This window comes from Anser cygnoides, chromosome Z (assembly GCF_040182565.1).
Source record: "Anser cygnoides isolate HZ-2024a breed goose chromosome Z, Taihu_goose_T2T_genome, whole genome shotgun sequence".
Lineage (NCBI taxonomy): Eukaryota > Metazoa > Chordata > Aves > Anseriformes > Anatidae > Anser > Anser cygnoides.
In genome coordinates this window covers 51,691,160-51,705,968 of record NC_089912.1, presented here as the reverse complement: position 1 = coordinate 51,705,968, position 14,809 = coordinate 51,691,160, and the positions used below count along the sequence as shown (strand labels likewise).

The window sequence follows — 14,809 nt, the reverse complement described above, 5'->3', positions numbered from 1 at the left end:
TACACTGATGATAGTCAGTTTATATGTAACGAGATGAACATATTGATTGAATAATGAAAAGATGGATCTCATGTGCTCATTGTTTGTCCTTCTCCATGGCTGGCTGGCTACTATCACCCTAGTCTTAGCTCATCTGGACAGTAAATGAGTTTATCCTCATAACACCTATTAAACATCCAGACAGTATTATCCTTCTGGTACATGTAACTTTAGTCTTTAAAAGATAAGCTTAAAACTTTGCTTGTCTTGAAAAAATATCTACAAGGAGGGAGTTACGTCTACAAGTAGCGAATTACATCATTATATAACAACTCTGCTTGTCTTTTCCCTCTCCTGCTTCATAGAATCAGAGAATGGTTTGGGTTGGAAGGTAAATAAAGACCATCTAGTTCCAACGTCCCTGCCATGGACAGGATACCTTCCACTACACCAGGTTGCTCAAAGTCCCATCTAACCTGTCCTTAAACACTTCCAGGGATGGGGCATCCTCCGCTTTTCTGGGCAACGTCTTTCTCATTAGCCTCACAGTGAAGAATTTCTTCTTTATATCTACTCTAAATTTACCCTTTTTTTTTAGTTTCAAGCCATTACTTTTGTCCTGTCACTACACTCCCTGACACAGAGTCCCTCCCGAGCTTTCCTGTAGACCCCTTTAGGTACGGGAAGGCCGCTATAAGGTCTTCCCGGAGCCTTCTCTTCTCTGGGCTGAACAAGCCCAACTCCCTCAGCCTGTCTTTGTAGGAGAGGTGCTCCAACCCTCTGGTCATCTTTGTGGCCCTCCTCTGGACTTGTTCTAATAGGTCCATGTCCTTCTTGTGCTGGGGGCCCCAGAGTTGAGCACACTAAACACACAGTAGGAACTTGATTCATAGCAAGTTTTATTAGATTACAGGTGGTCCACCAAAATTCACATAGGACTGGAAACACATTGTTATTCTTCAAGTACCAAACAAAGCCAAGTTAGCTCTTCAGCCCTATTTCTGCAGCTTCACTACCTATTTACTGCTCTGCAGAAGATAGTAAGTAATTTTCAAAAGGAGGCATAGCAGTTTTAGTCCTTTTTCAGTTTTTTGCCAGTCCTAGATGGAGTCAGAAAACTAGCTTTATCTCTACCACCAATTAGGTTTTATAGAAAATATACATTTTCAAGTATACTGCCATGTAACACTAGATAAACAGTGTTGCAGTTTTCAGAGTTTTGGAGGTGGAGCTTTTTTGTTGTTGTTGTTTGTTTGTTTCTTTTGTTTTGTTTATTTCCAGTTTATCAGCAATGGGAAAGGCAAATTATCTTACAGTATAAATCAGTGCAAGCTCTGTTGCATTTGCCTGAATTGCACTAATGGAGAACACATCTCTGAATGTCTAATAAGGAGGAAAGAGATTCTCTTTTATTTGTCTTCTTTTTAAAATTAGTATTATCATGAAACAATATATTGCATATGAGTAAAAGTATGCCAACCATGGACATTGGCAATTAGGCCAAGTCCCCAGTGTCCCAAGACACTGTCAAGTCCCCAAGACCAGAAAAAAGGAAACATCACTCCCATTTTTAAAAAGGGAAGAAAGGAAGACATGGGGAACTACAGACCGGTGAGCCTCACTTCTGTTCCTGGCAAGATCATGGAACAAATCCTTTTGGAGGAAATGTTAAGGTACATGCAAGACAAGGAGGTGACCTGGGACAGCCAGCATGGCTTCACCAAGGGTTAATTGTGCCTGACCAATCCGGTGGCCTTCTGTGATGGAGTGACTGCATCAGTCAATAAGGGAAGACTGACTGATATCATCTACTTGGACTTCTGTAAGGCCCTTGACAGGGTCCCATTTGACATCCTAATCTCTAAATTGGAAAGATATGGATTTGAATGGTAAAACATCCAGTGGATAAGGAATTGGCACAATTGCTGCAAGCAGAGAGTGGTGGTGAATGGTTCTATGTCCAGGTGGAGAGCGGTGATGAGTGGTGTCACTCAGGGGTCTGTCTTGGGACAAATGCTTTTCAATATCTTCATCAATGACATAGACAATGGGATTGAGTGCACCCTCAGCAAGTTTGCACAGGACACCAAGCTGAGTGGAGCAGTTGATAGCAAAGAAGGAGGAGATGCCATTCAAAGGGACCTGGACAGGCTGGAGAAGTGGGCCAATGTGAACCGCATGAGGTTCAACAAGTCCAAGTGCAAGGTGCTGCACCTGGGTCGGGGCAATCCCAGAAAGGAGTACAGACTGGGAGAGGAACTCACTGAGAGCAGCCCTGTGGAGAGAGACTTGGGGGTTCTGGTGGACAAAAAGCTTGACATGAGCCAGCAGTGCACGTTTGCAGCCCAGAAGGCCAACTGCATCCTGGCCTACCACAACAGGGGGGTGGCCAGCAGGTCGAGAGAGGTGGTTTTCCTCTTCTGTTCTGCCCTTGTGGGGCCCCACTTGGAGTACTGCATCCAGGTCTGGGGGCCCCAGCACAAAAAGGATGTGGAGCTGTTAGAATGGGTCCAGAGGATGGCCATGAAGATGATCATAGGACTGGAGCACCTCTCCTCTGAAGAAAGTCTGAGAGAGCTGGCTATGTTCAGCCTAAAGAAGAGAAGGCTCCAGGGAGACCTCATTGTGGCATTAAAGGGGGCTTATAAAAGGGACGGAGGAGGACTCTTTACTCGGTTAGATAATGATAGGACAAGGGGGAATGGTCTTAAACCAAAAGAGGATAGATTTAGACTAGACATTAAGAGGAAATTTTTCACTGTAACGGTAGTGAGGCACTGGAACAGGTTGCCCAGAGAGGTTGTGGAATCCCCATCCCTGGAGGTGTTCAAGGCCAGGCTGGATGGGACTTTGGCAAACCTGATCTAGTGGGTGGCATCCCTGTCTATGGCAGGGGTTTTGGAGTTAGATGATCTTTAAGTTTCCTTCCAAGCCAAGCCATTCTATGATTCTGATCATGATTATGATTCTATGATTCTATGATTCTATGATTATCATGGTGATTGGCATAGACATAAAACCTAGTAGTGGAATACGTTTGTTTGCTGTTTTCCAGAATAGGTTTAACACCGTTTGTCACACTTTTTGTTTATTGGTTTTCATTGCTTTTATTTTCTTTGTTGTTTAACTATCTGAAGTTCTCCTGAACCCAGGATAGTTAAGCTAAATTTTTCAGGAATGAATGCACAGTATAGTTTTTAAACTCAATTGTTTTTCTGCTTAACCCTGGTAATGAATGGCAAAACTGGCAAATTTTCCGAAATGGACATTATCTCTAAGGAAGTAAGTTATTTTATTTATGTTGAGTTTATGAATTTGCCAGTCTCTGAATGAATCATACATTTAGAATTAAATATATGAATTAAATTAATCATATATTTGGAATTAAAGAGCCTGTGAGCTGATTAACTTACCCACACAGTGTTTTTCTTTCATTGGTTTGAGGTTAAATAATGAATTTGCAAAATGTCAAAAAGAATAAAAAGAGAATGACAGTGTATCATTTTTTTCTTGATGGCATACATTCACAATTTATGCCACAGAATATCTGATTCAGTCATGTCTCTGCATATCAGAAAGTTGAGTTAATACATGTGTAAAAAAGAATTCAAGGCTGGGAGTTTGGGTGAAACCCAGATGCTCTTCATCAGAATATATTTCTGTCTTTTCTGTGGTCCAAGCATAAAGCCTATGAGTGGAGAAAGGATTTTTAGTTTCCTTGCTCTATCTCTGTGTTTCATTCACTGTGGATTTGGAGATTTTTTTGTCACCAGAGATGTGCTTTTGTAAGTCCCCCACAGCAGCACTGGTGGCACACTGTTTTGCTGTGCTCAGACTTGCTATTGCACTTTTTTCAGGTATTTTGTTTGTTCTCAGTGAATACGTAGTGTTCAGTGGGCAAAATTAGCACAGCAGGTAGTTTATGGAGGTTTGAGCATTCTGGAAAGTTGAAAACACAGCAATAACAATTTTGTCTCACACCTTTGCTTAAGAAGAAAGAGTGCGGATTTTCAAATATGTAAGATTTTTACTGTTTTTATTTTATTTTATTTTATTTTATTTTATTTTATTTTATTTTATTTTATTTTATTTTATTTTATTATTTTATTTTATTCTTTGTTAGTGGTATGTTGCACCTTAGGGGTCAGGTAATTGTGGAGGTTGTGCATGCCCCATCCCTGGAGGTGTTCAAGACCAGAGAGGAGGAAGACCTGGACAACCTGATCTAGTGGGTGGCATCCCGGCCCATAGCAGTGGGGTTGGAATTAGATGTTCTTTAAGGTCCCTTCCAACCCAAGCCAATTATGGTTCTATAATATTTAATGTAGCAACATAACAACATATTGAGTCTGTTTTATAGTAATGGCTACAACATATTTTCTTGGCATTTAAAATAATTTCAAGATTTCCACCAGTGTTACAGGCATACACACTTGTAGTCTGCTGAGGTTTTGACATTTAAATAAACATGCTGACAAGAAATGTTGCCTGTAGAAAGGCCAGTTCAGCAGAATAACAGTTAGACAGACAAAAGAACTGAAGAACAGCAACTCAGAAACAAAAACTATTACAGTATAGGTACATAGCCGCCAGTTCTAAGAGAGGTCAGTGAAGCCAACCAGAGAGACTGAGAACAGAAAGTGACTGTTGAAAGTTGAAGAGGAGAGCACAGATTAATTGCAGCAGTTGCTGCACAGCAACTACATATAACAGCTTACAGCAGAAGACAGACCACAAAGCCAATACCCGTGGCTTTTGTTGGTGTTTGTTTGTTCTATAATTTAATAACCCTAAATACTCATTTCACATCATTCAAATCAGCATCTTCAAGCATACTGGATTGCTAAAAACTGCTCAGCTAAGAAAGAGAATGATGTAAATATATACACGAACTCTTCAACATTTCTGAACTATGGTTAGACATCTCAGTTTTTATATTGATTTTTCAGAAGTCATATCTCATGTCGGTGTAAGTTTGAAAGTTTTATTTCACCAGAAGTCTGATAAATTAAGTTTAATTATGTTTTAACAGAAAAGGAAGGTAAAAGTATAATTAATTAAAAATGTTCTTTCCTACTTTTGAAATTTCTCCAGTTCTCTGTCCTCTTCTGTTCCTGCAATAGCTGTATTTATTTATTTATTTATTGTGACAGAGTGGAATAATGTGGGAATAAACAGGAATTATATTTGAAACTGTGCCCATGCATATATCTCTCTTCTGTTATAGTCCTTTCTGCATAGACTCTTAATACATAGGCATTTACCTCCCCACTTCAAACTTACAAATGGCTTCATAGAATTTCTCCTAAATGTAACTGATTTTAATGGCTTAAAGGTGGGAATCTTGCTTTCGTGACATCCTGTGATCATAACATCAAGTCATGAGTCATGATCTTATCTGAGTTGATTGATGAGCTCATTTTACAGCAGAAGACAAATTGGATTTTTTATTTATACTGGTGATAAAATATAATGTGTGATCTTGCTATTTTTATGATATCAGATTCTCCATTTTAGTATAAATTTACTAGTAAAATCTGTAAGTACTTTCCTGACCTTTTAGTTATTTCTTAATGCTTTTTCTTGCAGGTGAATGCTATTATCAAAGAAACAAAATATTTTACACCTTTCTTCATTTTGAAGTCTTGGCATGACTTATTTTTCATGGGTGCTGCTTAGATTAATGCTTTTGTTTGTTTGTTTATTTGTTTTAGCACCACCAAAGTTTACAAGAACACCTGTTGACCAGACAGGGGTTTCTGGAGGAGTCGCCTCATTCATCTGTCAAGCCACAGGAGACCCAAGACCTAAAATTGTCTGGAACAAAAAGGGAAAGAAAGTCAGCAATCAGAGATTTGAGGTATTAGGTCCATTGTTCTGTTCCTCTGAAAAACATAAATTCCAGTCTCACTTCTAATCCCAATATATGTGTTCTATTATCAGTGATTAAACAAAATAGCTATGACCATTGGGAATAATCTAGTGGAAGCAGTTTTGTGCAGGTTTCATTTTGCAAACTAGTTATAAATAGCACTGTTAAAGGGAAAACTGCTGCTGCTGCATTCAAAACCAGCATGATCTAACTGGGGAGCCTTGGCATGCTTCAGTTCACCCTGCAAACTTTTCTGTAAAGGAGATGGGGAAAATTATTTGAGCAGTGATTATTGTCCCCAGAGAGTAAGCCACCTCTGTCTGTGGCAGTGTGCACCAAGCAGACCAAGCCTACTATGGCTTCTGCTGCCACAATTGCTTACTAGTATTGCAGAGAGAGATGAAAGGGACATTATATTTCCCGCTGCTGCAGAGGAAATATAAAAGTTGTTTGCTTTTGATTCTTTTCTTAACAATATCCTTGGGAAAAGATATGGAGAAGCTGTTTCCTCTCTTTCCACAACCTTCAGTTAAAGGAAACAGTGAAGATAATCTGTTCAAAGGATACAGGTTCTTTGGGGAAATAAAACAACAAATAATATTCCCTCTTTTAGTGGCAGGAACAATTGATATCAAATATTGTATGACCTTTAACATGAAGAACAAATTCAGAAAATGGGAGAAGGCATGTATAATGGATACCAAACCAGGGCTGATAATGTATAATTTCCCCTGTCCCTCTTCAATGTTTTCACTGTTAACAGGTCTCTACTTTTGCATCAAGAAGACAACTGTTTGGCAAATGACTAATTGGTATATAAAACAGTGACACACATTTTTTCAGTGAATGATCTAAAATATATGTATAAAATATTGAATGAATGTTGAAGTCTTCAGTGTTCATTTTTAGTAGTTTTGGGGAATATTGCTTTCCCTGGGTTTCAGTTTAGACTTGTGCCAGTAGAAAAGAATTGCATTCCTTGCATAGACTATTTTTTTTATTCCTTTTTTTTGTTCAAAATGTATTTAACGATCTTTGAAGTTCTTGCAGTATGCAAAAGCTATCAATTCCTTTATTAACTTATATAGTTATTTGCTTGTATATTTACTACAATATGAAAAAATAATTTAAATTGAACGTAAAAGTGACCTGCTAGTTCCAGGAACCATTTGTTCCTTAAAGAATATATGCAGAGCTGTAATTGGATAGAGGGGTTAACATAGAAATGTTATAAAATCTACATAATTTATCCCATTCTGGTCACAAAATTTTCATACAAGTTGACTCTTAAACAGTGAAAGATTGGGCATGTACATGTTTACTGCGACGGCTGAGTTTTATTTTTCAATATGTGGTGTTTTACTTGATTCATATATTGTTTTCTCTGTGTCTATATACCAGGTTTTGGTATAGGCAAAAAGAGAATAGGCAAAAATACATCTGTTTTATTTCCATTAAAATATTGGAATGCAACCATTAAAAAAAAAAAAAAAAGTTTTAAAAATTCCTTTAGTGAAATACTGAGCTAGCTGTATAGTCAGGTAAGATGGAATGTATTTCAAAGAAATAGAAAACACTTGCCAAGTATTTTATATTTTTTAATATAACTCCTGAACAGAAGGCTTATAAAATATCCAAATAAAATACAGAGCACATCAACATTATAAGCACTTTTATTTCCCATTAAAAATCAGAGCATTAATTCACATTGTAGAATCTCAGAATAACAACAGAGTAATGGCAGAAATGAGATTCAAAAAACACATAAGGCATCTCTGGGAAACAAGAAAAATCTGAGATGGTCAACTATACCAATAGGAGAATAATTGGTTCTTTTTTTGTTGTTGGTGGTGGTGTGTTTATTTTTATTTATGTATTTATTATATTAATATTTTGTGTATTTCTTTGAGTTTGATTGCTTAGTAATAGAGAACATGAAAAGGTTTTACCTGACCACTTGTCTTTATAGAAGCCTAATGGATACAGTTGGAAGAGATTTCAAGTGGCTATCTAAACCATCTTCTTTCCCAGAGATGCTGAGGGTTACTATTATTATTATTATTATTATTATTAAAATGAACTTGATAGCCTTGTACAGATTACTGTGAATCTTGCATTTTTTCTCATGTCTAATCTGAACTTTTTGCTGGAACTTAATGTACAAAGTAATTGTCTTATCTAGTAACATGACAACAAATAATTTATTCCCTTCTTCTTGACAGTGAACAGGCTTTTATTTGAAGATTATTATCATAGAATGTGGAATGTTCTTGCTCACTGGATAATTCTTAAAACTGATTATTGCTCAAACAGTTAGTGAGCGTGACACACCAGTTCTAAAATTAAAGGCTAAAACAACCCTTTGTGGGACTTTGCTATTAATCTTTCATTTTTCATTTATATTGCTTATATGTATTCATTTACATGCTATGAGTGAATGTGATATGGGAGGATTCTTTCTCTCCTCTTGCTTCAAATAAATCTGATTATACAAATTAGAAAAATAAACTAAGTTACTGAGATGCCTTGCTAAGAGGAATTTAAAGAGAGTAGGGAAAAAAAGTGTTTTTTTTTGTTTTTTTTTTTTTAAATATTAATATTATACCATTCTGTGTGTGGCAAGAGGGTTGTTCTGTTTTGCCTTTTTTTTTTTTAATCTATGTTTTGTTTTGTTTTGTTTTAATCTACTTCAGATAGTGTGGGAGTGTGAGGAATTAACTATCTGTGGAGAATACATCACAGGAAAACTAAATTTATTTTATGATGTGTATTTTGGAGACACCAGACTTGAGACTTAAACTTGGCAATATTTTCCCAACCCAAACTGCTGCAATTGTTTTTGCTGGTCATCCAGCTAGAATTATTTAGCATTCAGATTTAAAGAAGAATGATTATTAATTTTAAGTATAATGACTGGGACTATTTGGATCCCATACTTTCATTTTTATATGCAAATAATCTGTCTGTATGGTTTTTGGGACTGTGAAATTTTCCTTTCATTCGTAAACATCGATTTATTAAGAGCTCTTTACTATTTTGTTTGCATTGAGGTCAGATGGAGATTTTTGTTGTCTGGGTTTCCTTAGGGCAATGACTTTAGTTAAAGAACAGGGAAAAGTGATTTGGCCTGTGGACTACGGAACTGATTTTTTCTCAGAAAAAAAATATTACTTTCATATTTCCATTTAGACTTCTTCCACTCATAAGAAGAAACTGAGCATTTTCTATAACGAATATGGAAAAATAATGGGGTAATAATGATAAATTAATCATAAATCCCAACTCTGTACTGTTTTTCATACTCTCAGAAAGACTAGAAGTCTAAGAAATTATTTGATTATAAATTAGTTGTACAGACTTAAACATATATGCAAATAGGCATACATGTAATTTTTTTGGTGCATATTATGTGTGATTATAGACATATTAATTATTTTGTAAAAAAAACAAGATTAATAAGTCATATATTAGTCATATCAAGATTAATAAGGCTTGATAAGTACCAATGACCTGAGTACTAACTTATTTTACTGACAAAGAAATTAAAGGGAAAAAAATATATACTATTATTATTTAATTATAGGGAAGCCTTTTCCAACATCTGGAGTGCTGCAGTACTCACCAATATCTGATGTGATTGTGACTGCAAAACATGAAGGAAATAATTTCATACTTTGCAAGTAAATATGAATATTTATTGTATAAATATTACAATTTCAAAACTAAACCTGAAAGTTTAGCCTAATTATTTAGTCTTTTAACTGCTACTTGTGTTCTAATTTTGGAGCACTTTTTGGATAAATTTACTGACATTCTGTGGGCTGAATACATAGGTAAACTGAGTAGTCCTATCTTGTTCAGAAATTGCCAAGCTTTTTCCACTTGTGAGCTCAAAGAGCGAAGGGTACTTTGCAAGCAGGTTGGGAATATAACCTGCAGCAGTACAAATTAATGTAACTGGCATAAAAAGGTAAAGTCTGGAAGATAAGAGAATGAAGGGAGACTGGTGATGAACTTTGGGATAGAAGAGCATTAAGTTACAGAATACACCTGGATTTTTTTTTTGTTCATTTGTTTGTTTGTTTTTGTCCTGTCCTTTCTTGAAACTCTCTTGGAGTAGCTATTGAATGTTTACTGAAGAGCATTGCCCATATTTGCACCTTTGTTGAATTTGTCCTGGTATGTGTATTTGAAAAATGAACCTGGCTCTCATGTCACAAATACTGACAGGTCATGCACAGATTAATGGAGGGATAGGCATTTGTAACAACATCTGTGACAGCTGTTGTTTCCTTCTATAGGTAATAGAGTTTGATGATGGATCTGGATCAGTTCTCAGAATACAACCACTGCGCACACCACGAGATGAAGCTATTTATGAGTGTGTGGCTTCTAACAGTGTTGGTGAAATAAGTGTGTCCACGAGACTCACAGTTTTACGTGGTAAGTTCTTTTTCAACATAACAAACTTATTGTTAGATCATTGTAAAAGGGAGGTTTCACTCCAAGAAAATTAATTGCAGTTGTTTTCATATGTGTGTTATTATAATTCTAATGCTGTTAAATAGAAACTATTTCACGTAACACTTGAATACCTTATATACTCAATTTTTGACCATAGACTGGTAATGTGGGTATGACAGAGTAGACTGAAGAAAAGAAGTAAAACAGGAATGTCTTGTGCATAACTGGTTACGTACATTAGTTACTGAGTGAAAAACAAGGTTTTATGAATGCATCTGATCTACATTTTAATGGTGCTCTGGCTAGCTTAGCTTTGTATGATCAGCATTTACACTGAAATTTGTCCAATTAACAGTGACCTTGAAAAATTACATGAACAGTATTTAGATGAGTTTAATTAAACAGCTACAAAGTTTTTCCCCCAAGCTATCACAAATAAAACCAAAAGAAAAACAAAGGCGGGGGGGGGGGGAACGGACGGACTTTTTCCGTTTCAAATATACATGTTACCTGAACTGTATTTCTATTTTGGCAAGAATTTTTTGAGTATAGGAAAGGAAAATTTTTTTCATTGTCCTTCAGGGGTGAGGATATAAATGTTCTGCCAAGTCTGTTGTCTAGATAGTGTTCATAGTAGTGAGTGCTAGTAGTCAAATGACCTGAACGCTTCATTCTGTCTGCTGGAGATAAATGGAAACTGTATTTGTAGACACTTTATGAAATATCACTCTTCAGTTTGGAGGGGTGCTTTTACAGCTGAAGATTACCGTTTTGCATTGTGATATCACATTGCATTATTTGTTTTGCAGAAATAACTGCTAAGGGCCTGTTTATGTGAACTGATGATGTCTGCTTGACAGAATTTAGAGAACTTTTTTGAATGGTTTAAACACATTTTCTTTTTGTTCCTTCTGTCACAACAAACTTATGGAAACAAGAAGACTTCTTCTCTCATATTTCTTTTCTGGAGTTTGGATTTCTATTAAAATATATATATTTATGTTCCTATACTTCTGTTAGCTATTTCCATCACTGTGGATAATCCTGGTGTTACTTTTGGAGTCAAAGAACAACAATACATACATATGTATTTTCCTAGAGGTAGGCTGTTGTAAACAAATCATTTTAATATTTAAAGTTGTTCTCTCTAATGCCAAGGTTGTTTGCTCTGTTATCTTTTAAAAACTATTCTCAGCATAGACAATGAAAATGGGAAGACTGATAATTAGGTTCAGCATCTTAGGTTTGTTCCTAACTTTCTCAGATACATTTTTCCCTTCGTTGTTTTGAATAAAGAAAACACTGTTTATGTGCAGCTTCCATGCAGTTGAAAATGAACATAAAACTGCATTGTCATACTGCATTAAAAGTTCAATGAATTAAAAAGAGATGCAAAAAGGGAGAAGGAAAAAAAAAAAAGAAAAATAAAAAAAAGAAAAGCAGAAAACAATGAGGAAACCCAGGTGGAAGAAATATTCCTTGCCTTCAGAATTTCATGAAATGTATTTACAAGACTCTCTGGTCGTGAAACGTGCAAGCATGTGTTTTGTTTATGCTATTCTAAATAAAGCAAAATTCTCACGTTGAGGTTTGTAGAAAAGGAATAACAGCATTCATCTCTGTTGAGGGCTGTAATGGTTGGAAAAGGCAGAAGAGTAGTCTGATTGTCAACACTATCTGACTGTAAAATGAGATCTGTTTCTTTGCTATACCTGTTGATTATTTAATTGTAAGGCATATGTGGTCTTTGCTACTTATTTCTTTCTCAGATATCTCAAGGCTACTTACAATACTAGCATTAGATTCTGTATAAAAAAATTCATAATTATATGCATATGCAAATACCACATGAACAAAAACTAAATGTTATTAGTTGTGAGGATAAAAATTTAAGTCAATTTAAATTTAAATTAATTACAAGTTGATTGTCTAATTAAAATGTATGAAATCTGGAAGAATATGTGTTATTTCCAGCCACGATACTTACGGCTTTTGCAACAGATGTAATATATTTTGGCCTCAGGAATAGATTTATGTATTTAATATGAAACTGAGAACATGAGAGAGCTCACGAACATACTGAGACTGTAGATTCAGGAAAAGGAATAATATCAGAGAAAAGTAAGGACCATACAGAGTAACATCACATTGTAAGGAAATTTTGTCAGGGTTAAAATTTTGAGGTGCTTTAAATACAGTGACTCTGTTGATTTCCATGACAAATAATTATTCAGTGCTAAGTACATTAGCCTGGAAGATACGTAAGTTTGTTATAACCTTCTACTTTGCAATCTTACACAAATCTTCATGTTGTACAGTCTTCAAAAGTAGCCTTGTGGAAGAAACTCCAACTGATTATGTCTTTGTGAGAAAGACTATTTGCTCTGCCTTACATAGCTGCTGTAGGAATAAACACATAATAAAGGTGTGCAAAGGATTTAACAGATACAATCCAATGCTAAACAGATTGGAGTGAGTTGGATCTGTGGTCCGCTTACACTTTACACTTTACTCATCAGAGTATGTGTGACTCTGGATTGCAGAAGATATGCACATAACTTTTATGTGTTTTTCAAATCTTTCCATAAAGGTGCTATCACAGACCCAACTTGGCATTTGTGCTCAGTCTTGCACAAAAGGAAATCTTGGAGAGGAAGTCTGAGTTAACCCACAGCTCAACCCACAAGCACTGCTACTCTAATATGTGAGGTTGATGAAATTAGGATGTTTCCAGGAGCTGAAATATCCACCTATACACATTTTTGTTTTGTTTTGTTTTGTTTTAATCCATTTTAACTGGATAGCCTATAAAACACTTGTGCATCACAGAACAGAAATATTTTTGCCAGTATATGTGTAATTTAGAGCCAAACTTGACAGTTTTTCTGTCTTTGGCAGTATATTGTAACAGCAGTTCTATTCACTACAACTTTTACCTTGTTTCATTAGGTTCGTGCATAGCAGAGCCAAAGGGTTGGGACTTTTTCTGTTACCAGAATAAATAAGAGCACATTCTAACAAAAGAAAAACTTTCACTTGCTAGGATGAATATAGTGACTGCCTGGACCAAGAGTAAATGCCTTAGATAAATTAAAACTGTTTTGTTTGTTTCTTTTTTTTGTTTTTCGTTTTGTTTTGTTTTTCTTTATATAAAGCAGGCAGCTGCTTTCCAGGACACGTTTACTCACATGACAATGCTCAATTTCACAGAAAGTAAGACTTTAAAGGATAAGCCTCCTTCCAGACAAGAGGAGTCTATATATTTCTTTTGGAGGCCTTTGTTTTAAAAATTCGTATTGAGAGCCATATGAGTGGAACAATATTTTGATATATTCATTCAAAATTATCAGTGTTCAATTGTCTATGGAAAACAATAAAGTGTAGTATCTTCCCATACTCTGCGGACATTACAAATAGAATGGCTTTCCTTTTGTTGTCTGTCTATCCTTTTAATTTTTAAAGTCACCTAGTAGTGTTTTTTGGACTTGCAAATGGTGCATAACAGACATTTTTAATGTCTATAGACAAATTATTCTGGCAAGTATCACATCCAAGAATGTAAATTGTAAAGAAGGAGGGAAGAAAGTACCTCCTTGTCCTGCTGTAGTAAAGAAATCAGCAACACTTCCATGCTGTTAATTTTAAGAAATACTGTTATTTATTTATTTATTTATTTATTTATTTTAAGCGATTTCTTATTATCATTCCTTGACGAAATTCTGCCATGACCATGTGGACCCCAAGCATTTTAAATTCAGCTGCCTTCTCTGATAGTAGATGTTTGCAACACAGTGTAGTGCAGGTTTTAAGCAGTGGTGGAGAAGACACAGTAGAGCAGAATACCTAGGTGTGTTACTGGTATTTGCTTTGCTTTTTGCTTGCTATCTGAAAAGTAAAGTGAGGGACTACGTAGTACACTTTGAAAAAAAAAAAAAAAAAAGTTGGTTGTTTTCTCAGCCCACTATTTCTCTATTACTGTTGATTGTATTGTGCATTATAAAATTACTGACATAAAGAATTTTTGTGGAGCAGGCACTGTATAAAGAAGGAAGAATTAAAGTAAAATATATATGGGAATTGCCTAGGGCAGATATTCCTCTATTATGCACGTTAGAAAGTGATTGATTTAATGTCAAACAGTCGTTGCTGCAAAAAATAAAAAGTAAAATATTTACTGAACTGTGTTTCCCTGTCCATTGATACACAAAGAGATTGAGGTACAGATAATTGAGAGAGATGATGTTTATTAGACTCTCAGAAGTCAAATAAATATTTCCATGCTATTAAATAAAAAAAAAAAAAGTGCATCCAAGGTACATTTTTTATTTCTGCTGCCAGCAACAGATTCCATGATAATAGAAGCTCATTTCTGTATTTTCACTGTACCCAGTAGTAATGAAATGAGAAGGAGCTATTCTAAAGTAATCTGTCATCTGGGACAGCTATCTTTGAGGGCATGGAAATTAGACAAATGGAGTTGTATGGCTGTAGAGT

The 14,809-nt window shown here is 35.6% G+C and overlaps 1 protein-coding gene across 37 annotated transcripts in view; it reads left to right on the top strand.

Moving 5' to 3' along the window:
- Window positions 1-14,809, top strand: part of PTPRD (protein tyrosine phosphatase receptor type D) — a 1,327,869-nt gene that overhangs the window by 1,157,200 nt on the left and 155,860 nt on the right. For all 37 annotated transcript variants that reach the window (XM_066988380.1, XM_066988378.1, XM_066988352.1 and 34 more), the window contains 2 exons: window positions 5,694-5,839; window positions 10,153-10,294. In XM_066988380.1, coding sequence (XP_066844481.1) covers window positions 5,694-5,839; window positions 10,153-10,294 — 288 coding nt within the window. The remainder of the gene's footprint in view (window positions 1-5,693; window positions 5,840-10,152; window positions 10,295-14,809) is intronic.